The 26798-nt window shown below is 32.0% G+C and overlaps 2 protein-coding genes across 2 annotated transcripts in view; one reads left to right on the top strand and one right to left on the bottom strand.

Moving 5' to 3' along the window:
• Positions 1–26: 26 nt before the first annotated feature.
• On the top strand, positions 27–20659 carry LOC140440024 (tetratricopeptide repeat protein 36 homolog). Its single transcript, XM_072530264.1, has 4 exons — positions 27–183; positions 3144–3332; positions 15360–15535; positions 19442–20659. Exons 1-4 carry the CDS (start codon positions 81–83, stop codon positions 19511–19513), a joined length of 540 nt encoding a protein of 179 aa, XP_072386365.1. The 5' UTR covers positions 27–80; the 3' UTR covers positions 19514–20659.
• A 2979-nt stretch (positions 20660–23638) lies between these two features.
• Trp1 (translocation protein 1) overlaps positions 23639–26798 on the bottom strand; it is a 29673-nt gene continuing 26513 nt past the window's right edge. The window contains exon 7 of the mRNA XM_072530263.1: positions 23639–24417. Within this exon, the coding sequence (XP_072386364.1) occupies positions 24297–24417 (121 nt within the window). The 3' untranslated portion in view covers positions 23639–24296. The remainder of the gene's footprint in view (positions 24418–26798) is intronic.

The raw sequence follows: 26798 nt of genomic DNA, 5'->3' as shown, positions 1-26798 counted from the left end.
CATATTGACCCCGCTGACGGTTTCTGTGTTTTATTTTTAATTTTATTAATTTATATAAACTGTAAGTACGAATATTAAAGATGAGTGAACGTTTAAGTGAACGTGATAATGCCATTGTGAATTGTATTTTTAATCCACATTTGCCCATTGGGGAAGGTATCGATTGTTGTGAGGAATTGAAAGGTAAAATATTACAGATTGCTGTATTTATGCATGCTTTTTTAATTAATTTATATATTTTAATGGTGGTTTTAATATAGCCAGAGCAGCTCTTAGAAGTATAACAAATTTATAATATATAAGAAAGGTAATTTGCTAAAACACCTACAATTTACCGTTGAAGTTGAGCAAGAACAAAATGTTCCTTTTTTAGACACTAAGGTTACAAGCACATCAGAGAATAAGATCATTTTGGATTGGTATCAAAAACCAACTGACTCTGGAAGATTTATAAATTATTTCTCAGCACTCAAAAAGCCAAAAACATAAGACTGTTGTTGCGATGAAGAATTTTGCACATTAGCAATGATATTTTCATACAAAAGAGTTTAAAAACATTATAGAACATATTTTTGAATAACGGATATCCTAGTAAAATTCTCAAGCAACTAATATACAACTCAGACTTATATGACGGTCAATGTCACAACAGACCAACACAACAGGCCTTATATTTAATTTGTCAGATGCCGAGATCTTCGAGGTAGAAAGCAACTATAAAAAATGATTATTTCTAGAAATGTACCACTTAATGCGTTAACTGTCGACCTATTCTGGGTAGGTTTTTACCAAGAGCCGCTTACTGTTGATTAATACATTTACTGTTTAATTAATACATTGACATTTTATTATTTTTTGGAAAAGTTCGAATAAATTAAGTATTTTAAAATGAATGCACTTATATAAAAGAAGGGTTGTTGGCGAACGCGTTAGTTTTAATAAAAGCATTTATTTACTAATACAAAACAAAACAAGAAATACAAAATAACATAAAATATAGGAATATGAAACAAGATATTTGACAGCAATCCAGGGGTATCGGGACAGGTTTTGCATTCGTAAATTATATTAATTACTATTTAAATGGGAATAAGCCACAATTAAAGGTTAAAGTACGTTTATTGACGTTTCAATTTCCACTTCGAAAATCTTTCTCAAAATACAAACATTAGTAAATTAAACAAATTTTGTTTTTTTGTTACTTAGTGAAAAATTCTTCTAATAATTTAATTTTATCTGACTCATCTATATTGACAATTCAGACATACATTATACATTTTAAAGTAGACGACTTTAAAATGATATTGCCAATATTGTTGAGTTGCGTTCCTGGGACGACTTTACTTATAAGATAGTTCATTCGATTACATGAAATCAACTTGAACTTGAGAATATCCGTCAGAAAAGATCATAGCATGTAATTCGTCTTTAAAAAGACAAATACGTGTCATGATGACAGTAAAATTCTCCTGTTAGTGATTCCATAGTAAATTATGAGGGAAAACCCAGGAAAAAAAACTCATAATACTATCCCGACATGGTAAGTATTTGGTCGTGCATTTAATTTACCTTCAATAAACACCAAATTCTGATTTTATATGTTTGTTATTTAAAAAACATAAATGATGTATCTTCTATATGTTACTGACTTACCAAATTACTCTCAAGTTAAAGTTGATTTCATGTAATCAAATGAACTATCTTATAAGTAAAGTCGTCCCAGGAACGCAACTCAACAATATTGGCAATATCATTTTAAAGTCGTCTACTTTAAAATGTATAATGTATGTCTGAATTGTCAATATAGATGAGTCAGATAAAATTAAATTATTAGAAGAATTTTTCACTAAGTAACAAAAAAACAAAATTTGTTTAATTTACTGTTGTATTTTGAGAACGATTTCCGAAGTGGAAATTGAAACGTCAATAAACGTACTTTAACCTTTAATTGTGGCTTATTCCCATTTAAATAGTAATTACTTTAAAATGCCACAAGAAAATAGCTTCAGCACGTAAATTATATCTTTACGGATATTTCATTTGCTGCAAGTTTTACAGCGTTTTCTTATAACTTTTCCCTTTAGATCTTTTACCTCTCGTTTTATTACTAGGTGATCTTTTGTAACACGTTTGTCTTCAGAATTATTAATTTTTAAAAGTTATCTAAAGAGTTCTAAACAAAATTCGTAAATACCAATCTTTTTTTCAGAATACTTGTATAGTATGTGGGCATTTATAACCAACGTCTGCATAATATGTATAAATATTTTTGTTGGCCTTCGTACAGTTTTTCGTTGACACGGATAATAGGCAAGCATCAGGTCTTCTCGATCAATACCAGACATATTTTTATTATATCTGATAATAGGCTCTGGTTTCATTACATGCTGTCCTCTTCTTGTTGTAAGGTGTTTTGGCATTCTATTGTTATATAGTAAACGTCTCTCTTATCCTTCCATTTGCCAACTAATACCTCCTTTTGGCAACGGGCAATTGTTGCACCTTTTAAAATTTTTTCTTGCTTTACTTCTGCAGGATTATTTTTACAGTCAATTCAAAGAGTTCCTGTGCAGTAAGTTGAAAGTTCCGGCAAATTTTTGGCTAAATCAAAACTGCTGTAAAAATTGTCCATATAAACGCAATGGCCTACATTGAGTTTCCATTCTAAAAGGTGCAAAACCACTTTATTAGCATTGTCTTTCCCCCCTGAATCGTCAAACATTCCAGAAATAAACTAAAAATTAAACCATTTGTTTCGGGTCAACATATATAACTTGAGATATATATATATATATATATATATATATATATATATATATATATATATATATATATATAATGCATTATTGAATTAAAAATAAAATAAATTAAATACTTTTTCACTCTGGTAACAACTGTAAGTACTCTTTGCGACCATACAGGTTAATGAGAGCTTAGTATAGCTTGTTGCCTTTTATCTTCTATTAATAAAGAATAGGTAATTACTATAAATTTTAACATATGAAAAAAATTTTTAATGCTGAAAATATTTAGTATGGTAACATACGTAGGTACTTTTTTTCTTTATTAGTACCAGAAGAAAATTTTTAATATAACAAATTATTTAATTTTTTCGACAACTTTTTTAAAACTCTAATTTGCAGATGAAGAAACTTTGCCTGAAGATCAAGAAATTACAAGACAAATGGAAATCGAAGCTGTAAATCTAGCGGAGAAGGGAAATTTAACAGGTGCGCTGAAGATTATAAACGACGCAATAGAAATAGCCTCTAATAGACCATCTTTGTATAACAATCGGGCGCAAATACTACAGTATTTACGTAATTTTGAAGGTATGATTACTTTTTGTGAATCAATACGATTATTTTTCGAATGTTATTTTTATGTTATATATTTTAATTTTTGGGCCTTTAACTTATACGTCTAATGGAATCTTGAACTCCTATATATATATATATATATATATATATATATATATATATATATATATATATATGTATATATATATATATATATGTATATATATATATATATGTATATATATATATATATATATATATATATGTATATATATATATATATATATATATATATATATATATATATATATATATATATATATATATATATATGTTAGATCACTAATCACTTATTTGACTTTTTAAAAAAAGAACTTTATTTGTTACAAATTAAATATTAAATAATAGTACAAAATTAAATTAATTTAAAATGACTACAATAACTGGACTGGTCGAAGTTGCAGCTAAGAGTGATTCCGGCATCTGAGAATGGTAATTTATAGGTTTGGTATGAAGTGCTGAATTGCTGTTCCCATGAATGTTGGCCAACGGTTCGTACAAAGTTCTAATGCGTGCTCAGCGGTTTCTATGGGAATGGGATGATGAAATCTGAAGTCGGCGAACTTAAGCTAGTTCAAGGTTAATATTTTCTCATATAACAGCTCCCCTTATTAGTGAAAAGTCAATGCCATTGCTTTGACTTTTACAGAGTAATTGGTGTTTCTGCTTCGCTTTCCTGTTGGACATTGGGTCTTCTTCTGAAGGAGGTTAAGCTTTGAAGTTTCTGTCTAATGGAATTTCTGCGTGGTAGTGGAGTTGGAGGCTGATCCTGGGACAAGGAGATTGCAATTTTTGGGAATATTTTGGTTCGGTATTTGCAGAAAAGGTATAAGATAACTAGGATAATAATCAGGGATAAGGTTGATATAGTGAATAAGGGTAGATGTTCCTCAATGAATGATTGGCTCATAATATGGTCCAGTTCTTCTGAATATTGGTCCAATTTGTGTTGTGCAATATTTAAGTCATCTACGTTGATTTTACTGAGTTTTAGTGGTTTCAATTTTGATAGGTGACTCTTTGTCTCAAAATGGTCACAGCATCTGTAGGGTACGTTAACTGGGTGACTTCTATACGTGATATTTGTATATTTCTCAATTTGGTCTCTAGCATGAATTCTGGTACTGCCAATGAATGCAATACATTCGGGAATTAATCTTAAGATTGAATTTGTTTTTATTATTTGTGTAGTGACGTCTTTCCTTGCACATTTGATTGTTACTGGTAATGGATCGGAAATGGTTAGTAACCATAAATTTCGGTCAATTTCTTGTACATTGTAACCTTGTGCCAAAAGCATGGACATCTGGCAAGTTTTTGGTAAGTTGCTGAGAGGTTTCAAAAGCTGGGCTTCACATATAGCATCTGTGTCTATGGGATACGGAAGAATGTCTGTACACATTCTTTGGTTTTGACTGATTTGTTTGCATTTTTCGGTGTCCATGGGTAAAACATATGAAATTGAATCATCATCTCGCGCTATGTATTTATGAACAGTTGAAAGTAAATGATGAAAACCAGTTTGATTATCTAATATTGGTATTGAATATAATTGATACAAGGTGAATATTTCGGGATCAACTAACGGAATTTCGAGAACGAAAACAATTTTTGAATCAAGCTGATAAGCTTGTAGTTTTATTATGTCAATATACTGAGCTATATTTGACATATAAGTGGGTAGAGGCAATACGTTATTTTGTAATGACTGTGAGATTTCTTTTAATGCGTCCATTAAGTCTATGGGCGAAATAATAGAACTATGTAGAATTTGCAGGCGAGAGAATGTGATAGAATTTAGTATATCATTTAAATAATTTTCTAAAAATACGTAGCTTTCCATTAAGGACTCACATAAATCTAGTATTTGTAATTGTGCTTGGTAAAAGGAGATGTCATTATTAATGTCCAGAAGTGTAGTCTCGATAGTTTTTAAGTCTTTGTTAAAAGTTTCTTCGTCTATTTGCAATTTTTGAATTGTAGTGTTGAAAGTTCTTATAACTGAAGTGGTAACAGATATTTGATTTTTTAGGAGATTTTCAATTTGAGTTTCATCGGAATTTATCTTATTTATACATTTATTAAAGTATTCGCCATCAGAGGCATCTAAATTTCCAGTAATAGATTTCCAGATTGTTCCAATACCATTTACTAAACCGCGTTTTAGGCGTTTATTATAAGGTACTGTGTCAGAGGTTATTTCTTTATATTTTAAATTAACGGAGTTTGAGATTTGTTTTAGCAGACTAACATGTGTCTGTACTTCGGCTTGAAAGGCAAGTTTTCTCGGTGTATCCACGTTAATAAATTTTCTAACAGGTTTTCCAAAATTCTGTCATTATTGGATATTGTAGTTTTGATAGGTAATAATTCTTTGTAAACAAGTAAAGTCCATTTGTCATTAGATATTCGTATAGTTCCTTTTTCATGAAAAAATATTCCAATTGTGTTATTAATTGGAGTGAGGAGAATTTGGGATTGGACGATAGGAAGGAGTCCATAGAATCTGTAAAGGAAAATTATTCAAAATAAGGTTTGAGTCTGTCAAAATTTACTTTAGAGGTTTGGTTAGTTTTGGGGTTAAGGATAATTGCGGAATTTGTAAAAACTTCTTGAATTTCGAAAGGTCCATTAAAAAGATTATCCGATTTTGATTTAATTTGGGATTCTTTTACGTAAACTTTGTCACCAATTTTAAAATCAGGTCTTCGTTCTGAAATATTCTCGTCAAATCTTACTTTCGCCTTTTCTTTCTGTCTTTCTGTTTTTGCTCTGGCTACTTTGTAAAAATATTCCATGCGGTTATTCAGGTCTCGAATATATTTACTCATTAGTGTTTTTTGATTGTATAGAGTTTCTGGTGGTCGGCCTGCAGTGTGCCCAAATATAAGTTCATATGGTGTGAAACCGTGGGTCTTATTCTTTGTGTTGTTATAGCATATTATTGCATAAGGAAGTATAGTGAAGGGATGATCGTTTGGGTTCTCGGCTTGATTTGCTCTAATCATTTCTGAGAGTGTGGCATGAAACCTTTCTATAGATCCATTAGATTGTGGATGGTTAACGCTAGAAAATGTTAGTTTAATGTCGTATAATTCGCATAGATCTTTGATTATAGCATTCTCGAATTCTCGACCGCAGTCACAATGAATTCTTAGTGGTGTTCCATAATGTTGAAAAAAGAGTAGGAGTGTCTTGACTACTGTTACTGCCTTTTTGTCTTCCAAAGGATAGGCTTGCGTGAATTTTGTCAATTCGTCACGAATAGTTAAAGCGTAGTTCCTAGTAGGGTATTCGAATATGTCCATATTTATTCTTTCGAATGGTGTTTTTGGAGTTTCTGTTATGACTAGTGGTCCACTTAAGTTTTTCCTGCAAATCTTAACTTTTTGGCAAATTTCACATGCTTTTACAAATTTCTCTACATCTTTTGTTAAATTCTTCCAGTTGTATTTCTGCTTTATTCTTCTGACAGTTTCGTTTATTCCTCGATGTAAGTTGTTTTTACCGCAATGGTAATGATCTAAAATTTGAGGGATTTCGTCTTCGCTGGCTGTTTTAATTATATTTTGACAGATTCTTAATTTTAATTCTTTGTCAGCAAAAATATAAGAAAATATCTCTAGGATAGGTAGTTCGAGATTATTTTCGACGCAATATATTTTTGATTCATCGAATTGATCTTTATTTGCAAAAAGTACAAGAAACAAGTGTGATATTACTCGTTCGGGATCAAACGGTAATGGTATAATAAAATATTTTCGATCTTTTACAGTTTTGCTGTGTACAATATTAATTCTTCGGTTACTATATTCCATGTTTTCTTCGAATATGTCATTCATTATGTTCTCGTGGAGTTCTTCAAGTTTATTTTGCCAAAAAAATGTAACAATATTTTTGTTGGATTTGTCTAATAAGTCCGTATTCGATGTTTCAATTTTAGAATAATCTATTATTGACTTTGTTCTATACAGTTCGATAAACTTGTCAAGTTCTTCGGACATTTTTTCTATATTTTCTTCATCGTCGTCGTCGTTTTCTTGAGTTTCCGTGTCATCTTCATTCGATGCATGTAATGAGATTTTTGATTGAAAGTTTGCACAATCCTTGAAATGGTTAATCTTTATCCTTGAGAGGGCATCTGCATTTCTGTTTATTTTTCCTGCGCGATGTTCTATTTTATAATTGTATTCTTCGAGTTTTAGGCGCCAACGCGCTAATCGGCTTCCGGGATCTTTTATCGAGAAAAGCCATGTAAGGGGTCGATGATCGGTAATCAGGGTGAATTTTCGGCCAAAAAGATATGGTCTAAAATGTTTGACTGCCCATACGATAGCTAATAGTTCTCTCTCTATAGTCGAATATTTTTTTTCGGCACCGCATAATGTTCTGGAGGCATAAGCTATGGGTAAATCTTTTCCCATAGGGCCTTGCGATAGAACAGCTCCAATCGCGAATGCACTAGCGTCAGTTGTTAGTAAAAATGGTTCCTCAAAATTGGGATATATAAGTATTGGATCTGAAGTTAAAATATTTTTGAGTTCGTTAAAGGCTTCTTTGCAATCAGAATTAAAAATAAAAGGTACGTCTTTCTGAAGAAGTTTCGTAAGGGGTTTAGAAATTTTGGCAAAATTTGGAATAAATCTTCTATAGTAACCGGCTAAGCCTAAGAATGATTTTATTTCTTTGGTGTTCTTTGGTTCCGGGAAGTTTTTGATACAAGATATTTTAGCTGGATTTGTTTTTACACCATTTTCTGTTACAAGGTGGCCCAAATATGCTACTTCTTTTCTTAAAAATTCGCACTTGTCTGGCTGTATTTTTAAATTTGCTTTTCGTAACCTTTTAAAAACTTCTGTTAGTCGTGACATGTGATCATGAATAGTGGGTGAGTAGATAATTATGTCATCCATATACACTAAGCATCTTTCGTTTTGTATTCCTAAGAGGATGTTGTCCATTACTCTTTGGAAAGTAGATGGAGCATTCATTAGTCCGAATGGCATGCGAACAAATTCGTAATGTCCATTTTCGACGGAAAAGGCCGTTTTCTGGATGTCTTGTGGCTCGATTTCAATCTGGTGAAATCCAGACGCTAAATCTAGTGTTGTGAAGTATTGGCATCTTCCTAGTTGGTCCAATAGTTCTGATATTTGTGGTAGAGGATAACGGTCTTGTACTGTGAGTTCGTTGAGTTTTCGATAATCAATAACAACTCGCCATTTTTGTTTTCCTGACGCATCTGATTTCTTCGGTACGACCCAGACTGGACTCGACCAGGGCGAGACACTTTTCTGGATTATTCCTTCTTCTAACATTTTATTAATTTGCGTCTTTACCTCTTCCTTATGTATTTGAGGATATCTATAGGATTTAGTGAAGACAGGTTTAGCGTTGTTTGTTTCGATTTTGTGCTTGATTTCGTTTGTGAAGGTCAGTTTGTCGCCTTCGACATAAAATATATCTGCGTATTCAGTACATATATCTAGAATTAGTTCTTGTTCTTCGCAATTTAGATGATCAATTCTTAGTTGTTCTTTAATTATTCGTGTTCTATCTACTACGGGTTCTTCAAAATCATTTCCGTTGTAGGATAGGATTGTCTCCGAATTTTTGAAAGGTTCGATTGAAATGTCTGAAAATTCGATTGTCTTCGGCATAGCATTAGCATTTAGTACGGAAGTTAAGAATTCTCCATTTTCATCTACATGGACTAATGCATGAGGTAATCTAACTTTTTCTATTTCTTGAGCTGATAATATGGCATCTGTATTTGATAAGTTGCATTTTAGTCTGCATATTTGTTCGGTCCGGCTGTCAATGGTAATTCTGTTTTTTCCTTTTATTCGTTTTCTCTCTGGTCTTTCAAGATTTTTGTCTTGATCTCGATTGTTTACGATAGTATATTTTTCATTTATAGGGTTTTGATATTTTAAATTTGATTCCTGTTTAGAATCTGATTTAATTTTTATTTTAGGTTCGTTTTGTGTTGTTTCTGTAGGGTGTGTCGGTGTTTTGTCTTTAGGAGGTGTGTTTGTCTCGTGTCCTACTTTGTGAAGGGTGACAGTTTTAAAATTTGTATGCAACTGTCGGGATTTAAGATCTATTACGCATTCATAATGATCTAGAAAGTCTAGGCCTATTATGCCATCGAAATCAATGTCTAAATTGAAAATAAAGACTTTGTGAGGATTATTGTCAGTGAAGGGAATCAGGACAGATTCTGTTATTAACAATTTTTGATCGGTTATACCTTGAATAGTAACATTTTCAGGAAATCTATTATGATAATTGCGTGCTGTGTTTTCTTTGAAAACAGTGATTCCAGCACCTGTGTCGATTAAAAGTTTAAAAGTGTTGGTAGCATCGTTAATGTAATATAAATTTTTGGAACTCATTGTATGAAATGGGGTTACATGAATGTCTGTTCGGGAAAATTGAGATCCGGATGAAAGTTGTCTAAGTTGAGTGCTTGGATTTGTTCTTGGATATTCGTAATATCCGTTGAGGGGTTCGTATGATTGGGAGGATGATTTTGATTCTGAAGTGAAAGAAAATCCGAATAATTTTGTGTGTTATTGGTTTCGTAAAAGTTATCAGTTTGCGGATTATTTTCTGTATAATAATCCGTTTCATAGTTTTCATAATTATCGGTATTATAATAATTATCTGTATAGTAATCGTCTGTATAATAGTTAGTCGTCATTTCATCAGGGTATTCGTTTAAAACATGTGCTCTTTGGAAGTTTGGGTTTCTTTGAATAACAGATGGACGATTTTGATTTTGATTTTGAGATGAAAAGGAATGTCTCTGTTGGTTGAAATTTGGATTGTTGGAGGAATATTGATTCCTATTAGGGTTCTGATTGTTTTGATAGTTGTTAGGTCCATTATTATATTGGTTTTGGTAACCGTGTGGCCTAGAAAAAGTTTGGTTTGGCTGTACGAAACGTGAAGAGCGGCATTCACTGTTTAGATGACCAATGCGGCCACAATTTGTACATTTTGTAAACTGAGATGAGGGTCTTCTCATTGGTTGAGAGGATTTAGGAATAGTAGATCTAGAATTAGATTTTTGTTCTTCAAAATATGACAATTGAAGTTCGCGTCTAATACGATTGCTTGCTTCAATGAGATCTTTTGGATTACTAGCCCTAATAATTTGTCCTAGACGAGGTTCTAAACCGGTTAAAAGTGTGTTTAGGGCCATGGTATCGATTAAGTCACATTGGGCAGTTTTTTGATCTGGGGATAAATTTGCTACTTGGATCGAGGCGTGCATTTTTGCATTCAGAACTTGTAAACGGTTAAAGAAAGTTAGAGGAGATTCGTTAGATAGTTGTTTTAGTCTTTGTAAGTCTTGTATTAAAGAGGTCAGGTCTCTACTGTCTCCGAAATGTAGATTTAGTAATTGTTTTATTTCTGTATAAGAAATTGGTTTTCTAGAATTAATAAGCTGTGCAGCTTTACCTTTGAGTTTATTTTTTACGTGAATCGTTAATAGAACGCGCTGATCGCCTGTGGCCATTTTAAAAGCACAGTCGCACGCATCTAAAAATGTAGAAAGAGAAATCGGATCGCCTTCAAATTCTGGGATAATAGAAAATATTTCCGAAAGCTTGTATGGTTCGATCTCTTGTTGAGTCTGGGAACGTGTCTCGGGCATTTTTCGAGATATTTTTAAACGAAAATGAAAATAGAAGTATGGAGAAATATAAAATGTATCAGTATATAAGGGAGAAAAAAAAATGTGGTGGTATATAAAGGGCAAAAATGTATCAATATAAAAATATCAAATAATATATCAACAAAACTGTATCAAATATACCAAATAAAAATATATCAAGAAAAATATACCAAAATATAGCAAGTAAAAAAAAATATGTCAATAAAATATCAGTATAAAATAGTATGTAAAGAAATATCAATAATTTCAAATATTAGATAATCAACTTGTATTTTTTTCATGTATCTTGATTAATTGACTTGCAGTATAGTCAATTTCGTAAATTATTATAACAAAATTATTAACGAGATGATTCAAAATCCACTTACATAAAGAAGAACATCGGGACGCCTTGTTCTCTCTGCTCAGCTACCAGGGGCTTCACTAGGTGTTCCTTCCGTAGATTACAGGAGTGAGGTTGTTCGGAGATGCTTTCTTCTTTAAGGGTCGTCTTGTTCTCTCTGCTCGGCTACCAGGGGCTTCACTAGGTGTTCCTTCCGTAGGTCACAGGAGTGAGGACTTCCGTAGATTCTTTGTTCCGTTAAGGGATGAGAATCCGCCGCTGCCAGTGAGTATACACGTGTTCTAGCAACGTTAACCGGATCCTACTGACTTTGCGCCAATTGTTAGATCACTAATCACTTATTTGACTTTTTAAAAAAAGAACTTTATTTGTTACAAATTAAATATTAAATAATAGTACAAAATTAAATTAATTTAAAATGACTACAATAACTGGACTGGTCGAAGTTGCAGCTAAGAGTGATTCCGGCATCTGAGAATGGTAATTTATAGGTTTGGTATGAAGTGCTGAATTGCTGTTCCCATGAATGTTGGCCAACGGTTCGTACAAAGTTCTAATGCGTGCTCAGCGGTTTCTATGGGAATGGGATGATGAAATCTGAAGTCGGCGAACTTAAGCTAGTTCAAGGTTAATATTTTCTCATATAACATATATATATATCGTCGGCATACTGCCAAAAGTGACCAAGTCATGTTTAGGTAGTTTCGAGAAAATGAAGTGTAAAGTTTTAGAAGTGCCTATAAAATCGAACATAATAACTACACAGTTTTGAAGGTTTTATGTTTCGAGGGTTAGTCATCTAGAGGCAAATACTTTAGTTAATAAAAGAGGTTAGTCTTTGTATGTGGGTATATTTTATTTTATAAAAACCCTTAAAAGGGCAACATTACAAGCACGAACGTTTTCGGAACAACTGTTCCATCATCAGGTTAAAATACAGGTTACCATGCCTGAGCCACCAAAATATTTGGGTAAAAACCCTTTAAAATGTAATGTGTTACCAAAGATTGTACATGATGTTGATAATATTATATGATGTTTAATATTTTAATTAGATTTTACTTCAGGTAACATACACCCATGCTTAAGTGAGTTCCAGTGTCCGGAGAGTAAACCTCTTCAAACGGACTTCGGCTGGCAACTGAAGGAGTTGCTGGAGTTGCCAGCCGAAGTCCGTTTGAAGAGGTTTACTCTCCGGACACTGGAACTCACTTAAGCATGGGTGTATGTTACCTGAAGTAAAATCTAATTAAAATATTAAACATCATATAATATTATCAACATCATGTACAATCTTTGGTAACACATTACATTTTAAAGGGTTTTTACCCAAATATTTTGGTGGCTCAGGCATGGTAACCTGTATTTTAACCTGATGATGGAACAGTTGTTCCGAAAACGTTCGTGCTTGTAATGTTGCCCTTTTAAGGGTTTTTATAAAATAAAATATACCCACATACAAAGACTAACCTCTTTTGTTATACGTGGTATACAGCCAGCTACAGGAATTATTTTCCTTGTGGATTTTACTTTAGTTAATAATAAAATAACTCTTATGGTACACTAACAAAAATGCAATAAAGATGACTTGGTCACTTCCGATGTAAGATAAAATTAACCAATATGACTTGGGCATGTCTAACTTGACATGGTAAAACTAACGTAAGAACCGATAAAAATAAAAAAATTGTTTGTAGTATAGATGTTTATTGCTTACATACAATAAAAATAATCAATATCAATATCGCTATCTGAATCTGATACTGCTGGTTCTGGAACTCTATCAAGCGCCTTATTATTCACAGGCAAAGACTTGTACCAATCATGATATTCAGGTGGAATTATGCTACTTGTTATAAGTTTAAGCAAACTGTTTTTCTTCTTTTCCGTTATTGGTAACAACGATTTATATAATGGCTGTAGATCCATCGCCGTTGCTGTTGGTCTTCCTCTTCCAGCTACCCGAAGCACATGAAACTCGGTCTCTGAAGGTCTGTATTTAAATAAAATACATCCTGGATTAGCCTTTTCATACCTCATGCATTGTATTCTTAGCCATTCAACCTTGTTTCCTTTCTCATCTTTGCTTTTATTTTTAATTAAGGTATTTGTTAGAGCTTTTAAGTCAATGAAATCAGAAAATCTTAATTCTTGAACATTATAGGGACTACAACTTTTATTTTTATTGCGATTAGAACGTGCAAGTCGGAAAATGTTTAAAAGGTCATTGTGTGTAAAGATGCATACATTTTTCTTTGCTTTTTCGATTGCAGAATGCATTGAGTCCACTTCCATGTATGTGTGCCCTTTCTCCAAAAAATTATGTTGGATAACATCAAAATGCATGTGGTGTACAATATACAGAAAGAAAGCAGAAATAAATTGATTTCGGTTCTGTCCACTGCAGCTATCAGAAAAAACACTAATTTCTTTTATAGTAGTTGGAATACTTTTTATCCAGCAGAGTAACGCAGTTCCTATTTCACAACTTCCCCTTTGACCATTTAATTCCGTCCAAGAAAAGCAGTGAGCATTATTGGGTTTCGCAGCTTCATAAATAGTCAAATTGTAGGCACATAACTTCCTTGTATAATACATTTGAGAAACGGCCGAAGTTGGAATATTTAAAACGCTTTGTAGATCAAAAGTTGCACTTATAAAATTAGTATCTGCATTTGCTCTAACCTTGTCACTGGCCTTGAGTTGATTTGCTTCGTCACGTCGCGCAATATGAGCTGTGTAATCTTCATCCGATATTAATTTCTTTTTGTGTTTCTCGCATACTTCACAAAGATCCTTTTTCGGGTGAAAGAAAGATAAATTAAATTCTTTCCCAAATATACGACGATAAGTAATTTCGGAAACGTATGGTTTATTATCTTCTTTGCATTTATTGACGTCATAAGTCATACATCTTGGAAATTGATAAACTTGGATCTAGATACTGTCGCTTTGAAGATTTTCTGCAATAATGGGAGTCCATCGCAGGAAAGCTGGCAATATGTTCTCTTACTATTACTATCATGTCTTCAGATGTTTTGTTAGATGGAACATGATGACCTCTGTTATCTGAAACAGCAAACAATCCATGTTCATTTGCTCCCTTCAAAGCTGTATCCACAGGCCCGTGGCTAATGCAAAGAGTTTTAAGAAAGAATACTTTGCACACTTGAATTCTGTGCTCATTCTTCTGGAAATGATATTTCCTAGATGTTTCCTTCTTAGTGCCTGTTCCAGTACGAACCCTTCGATATTTTGGCTTAGTCCACGAAACACAAGATAGAATAAAGTCCTTTTGCCTTTCATACTGTAACTTCCAGAAACTTGCGCATAACTTGTCACGTTCTTCTTCAGAAAAACTGGTTGAACACTGAAAGTTACAGTTTTTGCAGTTGACCTTTTTTGTTTTTTTTGGACTTTTTATACCAGTTTTACTTACGTAGGGAATACTTAACGATCTCCACAAGGAATCTACGTTCCTGTATTTGGCTGTATACCATATATTAAAAAAATTTATTAAAATCCTTTGTAAAAGGTATATATTTTTAAAAACCCAAACGGGCTGTTTTAGACAAAACGTTTTCGGAATCCATTATTCCATCATCAGTGTCTAGGAGTACATGAATGTAGCCACTAAATACATGGGTAAAAACCCGTTAACAAATAATTAGTTACATTTGTTTTACATTATATTTTATAAATTATTAGGATGTTAAAGTTACCGTTGGATTAGGTAACATGGTGACATATGACTCCACGTTGAAGTTGCAAGTCCTGAGACGGTGTGTCTACGAGGACTTAATGGAAGCAATGCTTCCATTAAGTAATATATATAAATATATATAAATATATATATATATATATATATATATATATATATATATATATATATATATATATATATATATATATATATATATATATATATATATATAGAGCTTGTCATGGCTAATTTTTAAATTTGTTTTAGATGCATTTGAAGATGTAACCAAAGCCATACAACTATGTTCAGATAAACACAAAAAAACGTTAAGTTTGGCATACTGCCAAAGAGGTATACTTCATAAAATATTCGAAAAGATAGATTTGGCAAGAGAAGATTTTGAGACATCGGCAAAAATGGGTAATAAATTTGCTAGAAAGCAGGTATGTTGAACAGCATGTCAAAAAATATAGTTATATATCTATTAATCAGTTCACAATATAAAAAAATTATCTGTGGATATAGGAATACCTTTCTTTTTTCTAATCGTCTTTATTGTGAGCAAACTTATCCCAGCATGTTTGCCATCTTTTACTTTGGTTTTATTAATGATTTAGCTATATTTTTACCGATATACTCATTTATTACAAAACTCTTAACTAGTATCATATCATATAATTACATACTAAAGATAAAGCATTCTCCTTAATGTCACCATCAATCTGGCTTTACAACCCTGCGTGAGTCTAGCATCCTTAAGAATTTCTCTCCAGTCGTCCGTATCCATCGCCTTCCTTCGTCAAGCACATATTCCCATATTTCTCATGTCTTACACGTACCCTACCCTGCCCTATGATTTTAATAACAAAAAAAACATTTAATTGAAATTGTTAAGTATTCAGTATAATTTATAATAATTTATTTATTAAATAAACAAAACGGCTTCACTGACTATCAAAACATAACCTAATGTTTCTAAAAGAATATACTTATAGATATATTTCAAAAATTACTTACCTGAAAAAAGATATTTAGCTTTTTGAACTTCCACAACCACAAACAAAACACTTAAATGGAATCTTACTACAATATTAAGTAAATGACACACTTAGATTTAGGTTTAGGACACAACGGGTCATCAGCTGGTAACTCTCCAGTTACCAGCTGATGTCCGTTTGAAGAGGTTTACTCTCCGGACTCAGGAACTCACGTGAGGCATGGTTATGTGTTGCCTGAAGTTAAATCTAATAGTATTAAACATCACTCACTTTTAAACAACATGTACATTTTTTGTAAAGGGTTGTACCCTAGTATTTTGGTGGCTCAGGCATGTTAACCTGCTTTTTAACCTGATGATGGAATTATTATTCCGAAAATGTTTGTTTTTTTTTATGTAGCCCTTTTAAGGGTTTTTAAATATACCTACATACAAAGATTAAACCTCTTTTTTCCAGATTTTAATTTAGAGTTTTTCGAAACCACATTATTAACTCTTACATTAGCAGTATTATTTACATATAGTTTTTGTAATAAATAGATTAGATGTTCTGGCGTACCCATTTCTCTAAGTATATGCCACATTTTATCCCATTTTACGACATCGAAGGCCTTGGAATAGTCTACAAAGCATAAATATGTTTCTATGTTAAACTCTCGATATTTTTCGATAATTTCATGAATATTAAGAATATTTTCTCTTGTTCCTCTACCTGGGACGAATCTGCATTGTTCTAGGGGAATTTGTGTAAGAGAATTGATTTTAGTCTTTCATTGATGATGGTTAGAAGTACTTTGCTCGCGTGTGATATCAATGCTAATGTACGGTAATTACTGAAATCTGTCGGTGAACCTTTTTTATATATGGGAATAAACGTGAATTTACCCCAATCATTTTGCCACTTTCCGGTATTCCAGATCTCATTGCAAATTCTAAGCATTACTTTGCCATCTTTTATTCCATCTTCTTCTTCTGCTTTTCTGAATTTTAGCTTTTTAATTGCCGCCTCAATTTCTGATTTCAATATTTGAGGTTCTTTTTCATAACTTCTTTTCTCTGTATTATTGTCTGGGTCGTTGTTAGAGAATAGTATTTCATAATATTGTTTCCACACCTCTGCGATACCGTCTGGGTTTGTTATGGTATTTCCACCATTATCTTTGATGATCTGTGTCTACGGTTTGAATTCTCTCGCTATGCAGCATGTTCCTCTAATTGTACACATATGTTTTTAATATAATTATTTTTGTCCCTTCTGCACGAGTGTTTTATAGTTGTATTTATGGTGCATATATCTATTTCTTTTTGTTTTGAATTTGATGTACCGTTTCTGAAGTTTTCATCTTTTTTCTACAAGATTGAGAGTCTCTTCAGTCATCCAATGTTTTTTCTTGGCTGTTTTGTCTTTGGGATTAGTAGTGTTGATGGCTTCAGTGATCAATTTCTTTGTGTATTCCCACGTCTTGTCAGGGTCTCCTTTCTTTGACTGGTATCTGCGTGCCATTTATTGTTGCATCGAAAAATGTTAAAGATTTCTGTTGTATTTGTGGACGGGATGTCTGCAGTAAATATCAGGTAAGGGATAGAACCTAACACACTGCTGCTAGTGGCACCCATGATTTAATGGGAGAGTACGTGGAGGTTGCTGAGTTATATTCTGCTTGGAGGTAACGATCTTCGACATAGGATTTTTTAATGGATGCTTAGAAGTTTATATAAAAGTCCATTGTACCGTACTCTATCAAATTTTGATGAGGAGTTTGAAAATGAGGATTTTTTTAATGAGGTAGTAGGAAGTTGGAAGGGTGCTTTGAAGTGAATATCGCTCCGTGCGTGACTGACGCGACACCTACCGCCTTCATCTGACAGTTTTGGACCTACCAATTTTCAGGTTAAACATATGACATATGTTTGACATTGTTAAATTCATGCGAAATTGACAATTATTAATAATTAACTTTTTAATTATATTTTTTCAGTTTATGTACAAAATAAATGTAGTATTAAAAACTGGGTTTCTCAAAATTCATCATAATATATCTTTTCAACCACAAACGGAAAAGAGAGGGAAAAATCTAGTACTGGCAAATCAAGTTTTTCACGTGAAAGAGCATATATATTTAAAAACAGTTATAGTAAAAGTTACGATATAAAAGCTTAAGTCATCAGGCACTCTGCAGCCTTGAAGCCTTATAAAATATCATTTAAGGTAAATTATTTAAATATTTCCTATTTCAATTGCATAAAAATGAAGTTATGTGATATTTAATTTTTCATATTAATAGCACGGATCCATCTTTTTCTTTTCTCTAATTTATATGTAATCTTTGGGAACCTATTAAAACTACACTTACTATTTTTGCTATTATTAGCACAATTAAATACGCAATATGTATTTGCACACATTTTTGATAAAATTTATGCGTAAAAAGGTAGGTCCAATTGTGTCATATTTCGCCGCTACGCACGCTGGCATCGTTTCAAAGTACCCCTACCATGGTCACGCACGGAGCGAATAAGAGTTCATTGTGCCATACTCTATCAAATGGCTGTTCTATATCTAAGACTGCAGCTGTGCAATATTTGTTTCCTCAGTGAGGATTTTTGTTATTGTAGAATGTAGGTACCTGAAACTAGCTAATAAGTGCTTTTATGCATACAAAGACTTAATGAAAAGTAAGTTACTGAATCGTAAGTCTAAGCTTAGAATCTACAAAACAGTAATTAGACCAGTGGTCACATATGGATATGAAAGGTGGACCCTCTCAACCACTGATGAAAATCAACTGAGAATATTTGAGCGCAAAATACTAAGGAAGATATTTGGACCAATCCAATGCAGCGATGGTTCGTGGAGAATTAAAATGAACCACGAGCTGGATGAACTAATGCAGAGCGCAGATATTGTTTGATTTGTAAAGTCACAACGACTAAACTAGCTTGGTCACCTAGAAAGAATGCCAGATAATCGAGCTGTAAAAGAAGTTCAGAGATGGAAGCCTCAAGGAAACAGAACAAGAGGAAGGTCCCGTAAAAGATGGACAGACGACGTAGAGAGGGATCTTAAAACCATGAACATCAGGCAGTGGCGAAGGAAAGTATCCGACAGGGCAGAATATAAGAACATTGTTAAGCAGGTCAAGACTCACAAAGGGTTGTAGCGCCATTAGAAGAAAAAAGAAGAAGAAGGTACCTGAAACTTAGTGGTTTCTTACCACTGGATTCTAGTTCTGGATTTGTGTTACTATAAAGTTGAGTTATTGTTAGATTTTTGGTTTATGTTGATCATGATAGCTTCCAAATATAATGTAATAAAAATACTAAGTTACTTAAACCATAATTTATTTTTCAGCTTGTCGAGTTAAATCCATATGCAGCATTATGCAATCAAATGCTAAGACAAGTGATGGACAAATTAAAATAAATATTATTTACAAGTATGTTTAATTATATATTTAAGTGTACACCATAATATTTTATTTAATATAATTTTAAATGCATTAACCTGTCGTAAATCATTTTAATAACTATAATAAATAGGTCGGCCCCTTAAAATCTCTTCATAAAGATAAAAGGACGTTTTCGGAGTGGACCCTGTATACACTCTCAAAATAAATAGCACCAACTATAAAATTATACCAGATAAATAAAAGGTCAATTTCAACTATATATCAGAGAGATTTAAATACTATATAAATAATTTGATTAAAGTAGCCTGGTTTAAAGATACACTTCCTTGACTTTGCATCATTTTTATAGTTTTTCTTAATGATTCCATTTGCAAATTAAAACTGTAGGTACAGTTACCAACACGGTAAATTTTGATTACCAATATCATAGTGTACAGTTAACTCCAATTTTATATTACTCGTCGATAGTTCGAGTTCAAACAAATGCCGCCTTTAATCTACAACAAGCTATCACTACAATTAAAGACAATTATTTTTCAAATTCAACGTGCACAATAATTTAGAATTTGCTTCTACTAATGTACTAGTTATTTTTCTGCCTTAACGCACAATAAGAATAGTAATTTTCTTTTTTTATTTTTAACTATATCAATATGCAGGCATCCGCGAATTTGTTTGAAAATTTCGCGATAAAATTAGTTACTTGTAATACATAATATGCAATAACACATTCGTATCGTTGATAGGAATATAGTTTCGACGTCTGATATAACCAGTGGAGTTGACATTACCACCTTAATAATGAATATTAAAACAGTAATGAAGCGTTTTGAGCAATTTGAAAACAAACTTCCTAAAGACTTTATATTTGTGTGCAATTTTTATGTTTAATATAAATGTTTAGTTCATATCATAATTATTAAAAATTGATAGTAGATCATGGCAAGTCTGAAAAAACAGTAAAGTATCAGAGCAGTATTAAATAAGTTATGATAAGTTCATAACTACGTAATGTATGAAATATACTGCAAAAAACTAGATGTTCTATACTCTCTTAATTGTTTCTCTCTGTTTAACCGTCTTTTAAACGTATGAATTTATAACAAGTCATGAATCAAACAAGTCGTATTTTATTTCTCTTTATTATTATTTTTTTTTTTTAATAAAAATATATACGGTGCGTAAATCTTTCAGCTGGACATAGGTAATATACATTGAGGTAAGTGTGGCAACTGCGGTTTCTCGAGTCTATACCAATATTACAACACACGAAGCGTTAGTGATAGTGAAGCGAAGAGTATTGTTTTAAAACTTTTATTTACACTTCTCCAGAAAAGGTTCAAATAATTAAATGGTATTATCAAGGCAATTCTTTGTCAGAATGTGTAGATCTTTTTGCTACTACTTTCGAAAATAGTAATAGTCCCATAGCCTGTAGACAAACAATTGCAAATATTGTAAATAGTATTGAAACACATTATTGTTTACAAGATTGTACAAAATGTCACAAAAGCAAAAAGATAACCTCGAAAAGAAAGCAGGAAATCAAAAGGAGAGATGAAATTATTTGTGCTCCCATTGAGGTTGATAACTCCAGAAGCACTAGAAGTGTTGCCGAGGAGTTGAGGTCTCGCATATCACAGTTAATAAAGTTTTAAATATTCAAAAACTTAGGAGTTATTTCCCGGAGATCAATTTCGTAGAATGAAGTTTTGTGAAGCTGCAATGAATGCATCTCACGAAAATTATATGTTTATACAAAATATCCTTGTCATGAATCGTCATTTTCAGTACGGGGTCATCACAATCCTTCCAGAACACGGTATTTTTCTTTTTTTTTTTTTTGAGGGAGTTCTGAATTCAGCTAAATAGCTTGCTCTTTTACAAGCTATCATTATTCCAGCTATTCAGAATCTCCCAGATGTACATTTAGAAGATGTTTGTTAGAAATTATTTAAACACAATTTTTAAGGATCGCATTATAAGCCGAAAAAGCCAAACTAAAAGGCCTACGAGATCTCCCGATTTTGCTCCCATTGATTTTTCTGCGAAAATCTACCATCTATGGCAAAGATCTCGAAAGAACACATAAATCTAGTTGATTTAGAAAATAAAATAAGAAATGAATGTGCTACGATACAAACTAGGTTATTGTCTTGCAAAATAAGGTGGTATATTTGAACCTTTTATTTAGTTTACTTGTTTTTTGTACTGTAGAATGTATTGTTTGTTATTAAATTTCTTTAAATAATTTATTTATTTGTGTTTAACTACTTTTAGAATAATACTTATTCGTTTTTCGGTGGACATATTCCACAATAAAGCTTTTCAAAGGTTTTTAACTGCATGACAATAACTTTATTATTTACGTAGATTTACGTTGCAGAATTAACTCCCTCGATGCACATGCAACACATGCAATAGAATAGTAATTGATACTAAAAGTTAAATAAAACTAAAACGTCTGTGGCCTTGATGACAGCAGTGGTTTTGAGAAAAAGCAGTTGCCACACTTACCTCAATGTATATATGTCCAGCTGAAAAATTTACGTACTGTATTAATTATAGCTTATGTCGAAGGGAATTTTTCTAAGAAAATCTAATTTTATCCAATTTTTAGGTTATGTTGTTGTTTTTTACGTTTGTACGTACGTACGTATTACGTAAAACGTGGTGTGAAACATTCTTTTAATTTTTCTTGTACTTTTAACAATCATAATGTACGGAAATACATATAACTTTTTTCTCAAGAAATTTTCAGCAAAATGATTTATTATAAAAAGAAAATAACAGAAAGTCAATGTCAAAGTACACAAAGTGTGCCTTTAAACCGAGTATCAGTACTTTATTTATAAAAAATATCAAGATTCGTTATAAATCTCAAAAAAATTGATTTCAACCACTAAAATTGATTTTAAAAAATCTCACTAAAAATCAGAACATTAACTTCAAAAATTTTTGATAGAAAATGTTGAGTATTTTTATAATCGTTATATATTTCCCAGTTAAAATAAACAAAAATTTAAAAAAAACTCTCAATGTTCATTTAGAATAATATAAAAGTATTACAGAGTATATCAATTACAATTAGGGAAAAGATTTGTTGTATTACTTTATCGAATTCAATAAACATATTTTTTTGACAATAATATCCATAAGATATGTTTTCTAAGGTCGTTATTGCATTTTCTTCTTTAGTATTATTATTTACAAAAAAAGTAAATGGTATAGTTCTCCCCAAAAATATATAACACGTTGACAGTCGGTATCGACAGTAAAATAATTTTTTTTAAACAAATGTTTACATTCTGCAAATCATTTAGAATTCGCTTCCGCTAATGACCTAAAGACCAGTCTATTTGCTTATCAAATTACTAATTTTCTTTGAAAGGATTAGAGCTTCAACGGACGATATATCTGCGGAGAGAACTTTACAAGTTAACATAGAAAATAAAAAACTGCTTATGGAACATGAACCCTAAAAACTTCAACAATCATCTCCAAAGATGGGTCAAACATAAACAGTAAGTATATATAAGAAGACAGATGTAGCGCAATGCACACGTGTAGTCACTTTACCATCAACAGAAACATTTGAACAACCTGTACACATATTAACAGGAAGAAAACCACCCCTAAGGTTAAATCTTAACTTTCTATATGGAGGAATGTGATTCTTATAGACGATAACGCTTAGCTGCATATAGCGGATTTAACGATGTAAAAATTAGAAAGTACTTACAATGATGACATTTGTTAGCGACAAATGTTTCAATGAAAACGTTTATAATATAGAAAAAAATATCTTCCCTGTGTGCGATCTACAAAAGTAATTGTTTGATTCCCATTTATATTTGATCCAAAATCGTAGTTCACTACGGGTAAAAATCTATTAAAATACACCACTACCAGCAGATCATTTTACCCCACTACCGAGATAATAATCAACATGACAGTTTTATGGTCTTATTTTTAACGATTGTTGAAAAGTACAATATGCAATCATATTTAAATAAAATAATAGTTTATTAGTTAGTACTACATTTACGAATTGAACCGTTTGTCTCTATATACTCTGTACACAGGTGTATACCTTTTGGTATTCAGGAACAAAAATAATCCAAAGAAAAAAACCAAAGTACCCCTATAAAAATATTTTATTAGCCTGAAATCAATCAAACTAACCGACCAAGTACATTTCGAGCTCTTTGAACTACTTGCCATCGAATAACAATCTAATTCAAGTTATCAATAGTCAGTTTAAATTTGTGTCCCAGAACTATCAAAATGTATTATTTAAATTAGAAGTTTTCCATCCAGCGGAAAAAATTAGCCAATTAAAAGGAAATAATAAAGACATTCTATGTTTAGGTAAAGATCTTTTCGATATTAAAAATATAATACTAAAAAACTATAATAAAAAAAAGTTTTTGTAAAATACATGAAGCAGGAGAACTGTAACAAATTTGATCTTATTAACAGGTAGTCAATAAAAAACTTTTGATACCCTATGACCAATATTTATTTTATAATGAAGAATAAAATGTTGTTTTAATACAAAGTCGAACGAATTTTAGATTTAATGTTAAAACCTTCTTATGACACTCTATTCAGGATTACGCTCACCTAGATAAACAAAAATAGTCTTCTTATTTAAATAAAAGGGACTATTAAAACTCTTGCCATTAGAAGGTCATTTAATATGGAAATTAGTTCAAATCGCACGAGGGAACCCGATATAATTTTTTCTACCACAGTATGTGCACAAAGATTTAAACATTAAAGTCCTCTAATTGCTTAGGATTCAACATCTTCCTGCTCTATAATTTCGAAATCTTTGCCTGTACTGGATCGTTGGCTGGATTCGCTCTCACTTTCAGATCCATTGTTATCAAGTTGCTGCTCCCTGTTGTCAGGTCTGAAATTAAAACAAAATTTTACGTAATGTAGCGTATATACAGTGCTAGTCAAAAGTCCGTCTCCCCCCTCGTTTGTTTTGAACGGTTATACTTATAATAGGGAAATTTGGAGGGAGGTAATAAACCATCGAGCAAAAAGACAAAAGAGGAAATCTAATCGTTATGAAAAGGCGACCAAAAAAGTGGCCTCTGATGGCGGACATATCCGGAAATGCGAATGCGCCAAATTTAAATTTTCCGACACTTATTAACAGTAGCTATAAAATAGTTTTCAGAATGTGTCAGACAGGAAAATTTTAATCAAATATTAACGATAACAATCTAAAATGTGAAACAATTGTTAAAAAACTTCAATATAAATAAGATTTTATGTGACAATTGGGACAAATAATAACATAACCCAACTAAATTTGATTTCTTAAACAAGGAAAGACTCTCTTTCCTTGTTTAATTTGGCCTCTCAAGATGGCACTTCCTGTCTAACAATATTTTTGCCCCCACTACCTTTACATTCCCTCTTTTGTCTTTTTGCTCGATGTAATAAACAGACGTAGGCTTCTTAACTACTCATAACAAGTGACGCAATAGTGACAGATGACGTTACAGCGCCACTGTGACAGATAATTTTAAATAGGACCTTATGGCAGTGATACCTCGTTTGAAAGGTATTGAAAATACCTATTCAACCATACTAATTTTATTTAAGTTTAAGCTCATTTTTATGAATAAATTAAATAAATACTAAAATTGTAGTTTCGCATTTAATTAATAAATATTAAAACCTCTGCCTCTAGTTACTTGTCAAAAAGTTGACGTTTTTCAATTCTCTAATTGTTTTTACAGATTATACAGTAGATGTTACCCAGTTAGTTGGTGTCTGCTTTACAGTTTATTACATTTTTTGTTTTTGTAATGTAACGCATTTTGAGAAATAGCCTGTTTTTATAATTATTTACAGTTTGTAAGATTTTCAAACTATTATAGTCAACAACTGTGTTAATGAAATGTTCGATAATAGCGCGTGTATTTCTACCTTTGTGACAGTCACTTTTGTGCTGAGTAATACGTTGTTTTAGCTATTGGCTTGTCTGTCCAATATAGCAACCTTCACAGTCTAGACATGGTAGTTTGTAGATTGTAGTGCACATTGCTCGTATCTTGCACTTAATATGAGAAAACAAACTTTTGTTATTAATACAGCTATACCTACCAATTTTGATGTTAGTATTTGGTTTGAAGAGGACAATAATTTTATTTGTCAGGTTTCCAATGAAGGGTAATATTTTTCTTTATCTGCTGAGTTTTTCCGTGGCTTGATATGTGATTTTTCTTCACTTCTTTCTGTTGTTCATTTTTCCTCTCCAACCTTCTAGCCCCATTTTTTCCATATTTTTTCGATTTCTTGCTTTCAAATATTTCTCGTCTTCATTTTTTCTTTTTTGAGGATATAATGTAGTTTAGGATTTTTGGAGTTCTCTATCCGGCAGCCTCTAGGTGGCCTTTCCAACTCTGGTCCTTAATCACCCTATGTTTGGTTGATTGTATAATTCCTTTAGCTCGTCGTTTGATTTCACCCATAGGCTATATTCAGGATTCTCCCATATATCTTCTTCAGAACTCTTCTTTCCTAGATTTCCAGTAAATTTTGATTTTATGTCATTGTTCATGTCTCACTGCACTATGTAAATACTTGCTGTATCGTTGTTGTGTATAGCTATATTTTTGCATTCCTTGCCTAAACTTCTATTGCTTGCATTCTGTTTTGTATATCTATTCATTTAAAAATGTTCCACCACACTTCAGCACCTCTGCTGTTATGTTATCACTTTCAGGGCATTTTTTACTTTTCAACTTTTTTATCATTTCTTCGATTTTTTCTTTGCTAGGTGAATTGTCTTCTACATCTTCTAAGAGTTTATTTGCTGTTTCTGCTTCTATTTTTTTGTTTTACTTGTCCTTGACATTTAGTAATTCGTCGAAATATTCTTTCCATATCCCTAGGATTTCTTCTTCTCTGTTTTAAAGTTATTTCCGCTTTATTTTTAAAGAATATAGGTTTTTGTTGGTATCCTCTTTTCTCATCTCTTGGGCCTGGATAAAGGTTTTTTACTTCTTTATTTCCGTAGTTCTCTTCTATTTATTTCAATTTATTTTCTATGTGCTTTCTCTTCTTTTCTCTTAACACTCTCTTTAATTTTTTCCTTTGTTTTACATGGATATTATTTGCCTTTCTTGTTTCTATCGTGACCATTTCCATCCTTAATGTACTTCTTTTTGCTATTTCTTTTTGGTACTCTATGGGTTTTTATAGTCAGGCCTATTCTCACGTTTGGCTCACATCTGGCGCGGTGATTCATTTGAAACTGACTGTTTGTGAAAG

The sequence above is a fragment of the Diabrotica undecimpunctata genome, chromosome 4 (genome assembly GCF_040954645.1).
Source record: "Diabrotica undecimpunctata isolate CICGRU chromosome 4, icDiaUnde3, whole genome shotgun sequence".
Lineage (NCBI taxonomy): Eukaryota > Metazoa > Arthropoda > Insecta > Coleoptera > Chrysomelidae > Diabrotica > Diabrotica undecimpunctata.
This window is presented reverse-complemented; position numbering and strand designations above follow the sequence as displayed.

Excerpts from the sequence above, each read along its gene's own strand:
- LOC140440024 (XM_072530264.1), top strand. The coding sequence starts at position 81 with ATGAGTGAACGTTTAAGTGAACGTGATAATGCCATTGTGAATTGTATT. Across the intron at positions 184-3,143 it reads TTGTTGTGAGGAATTGAAAG|ATGAAGAAACTTTGCCTGAA; the intron begins GTAAAATATTAC and ends TCTAATTTGCAG. Across the intron at positions 3,333-15,359 it reads GTATTTACGTAATTTTGAAG|ATGCATTTGAAGATGTAACC; the intron begins GTATGATTACTT and ends AATTTGTTTTAG.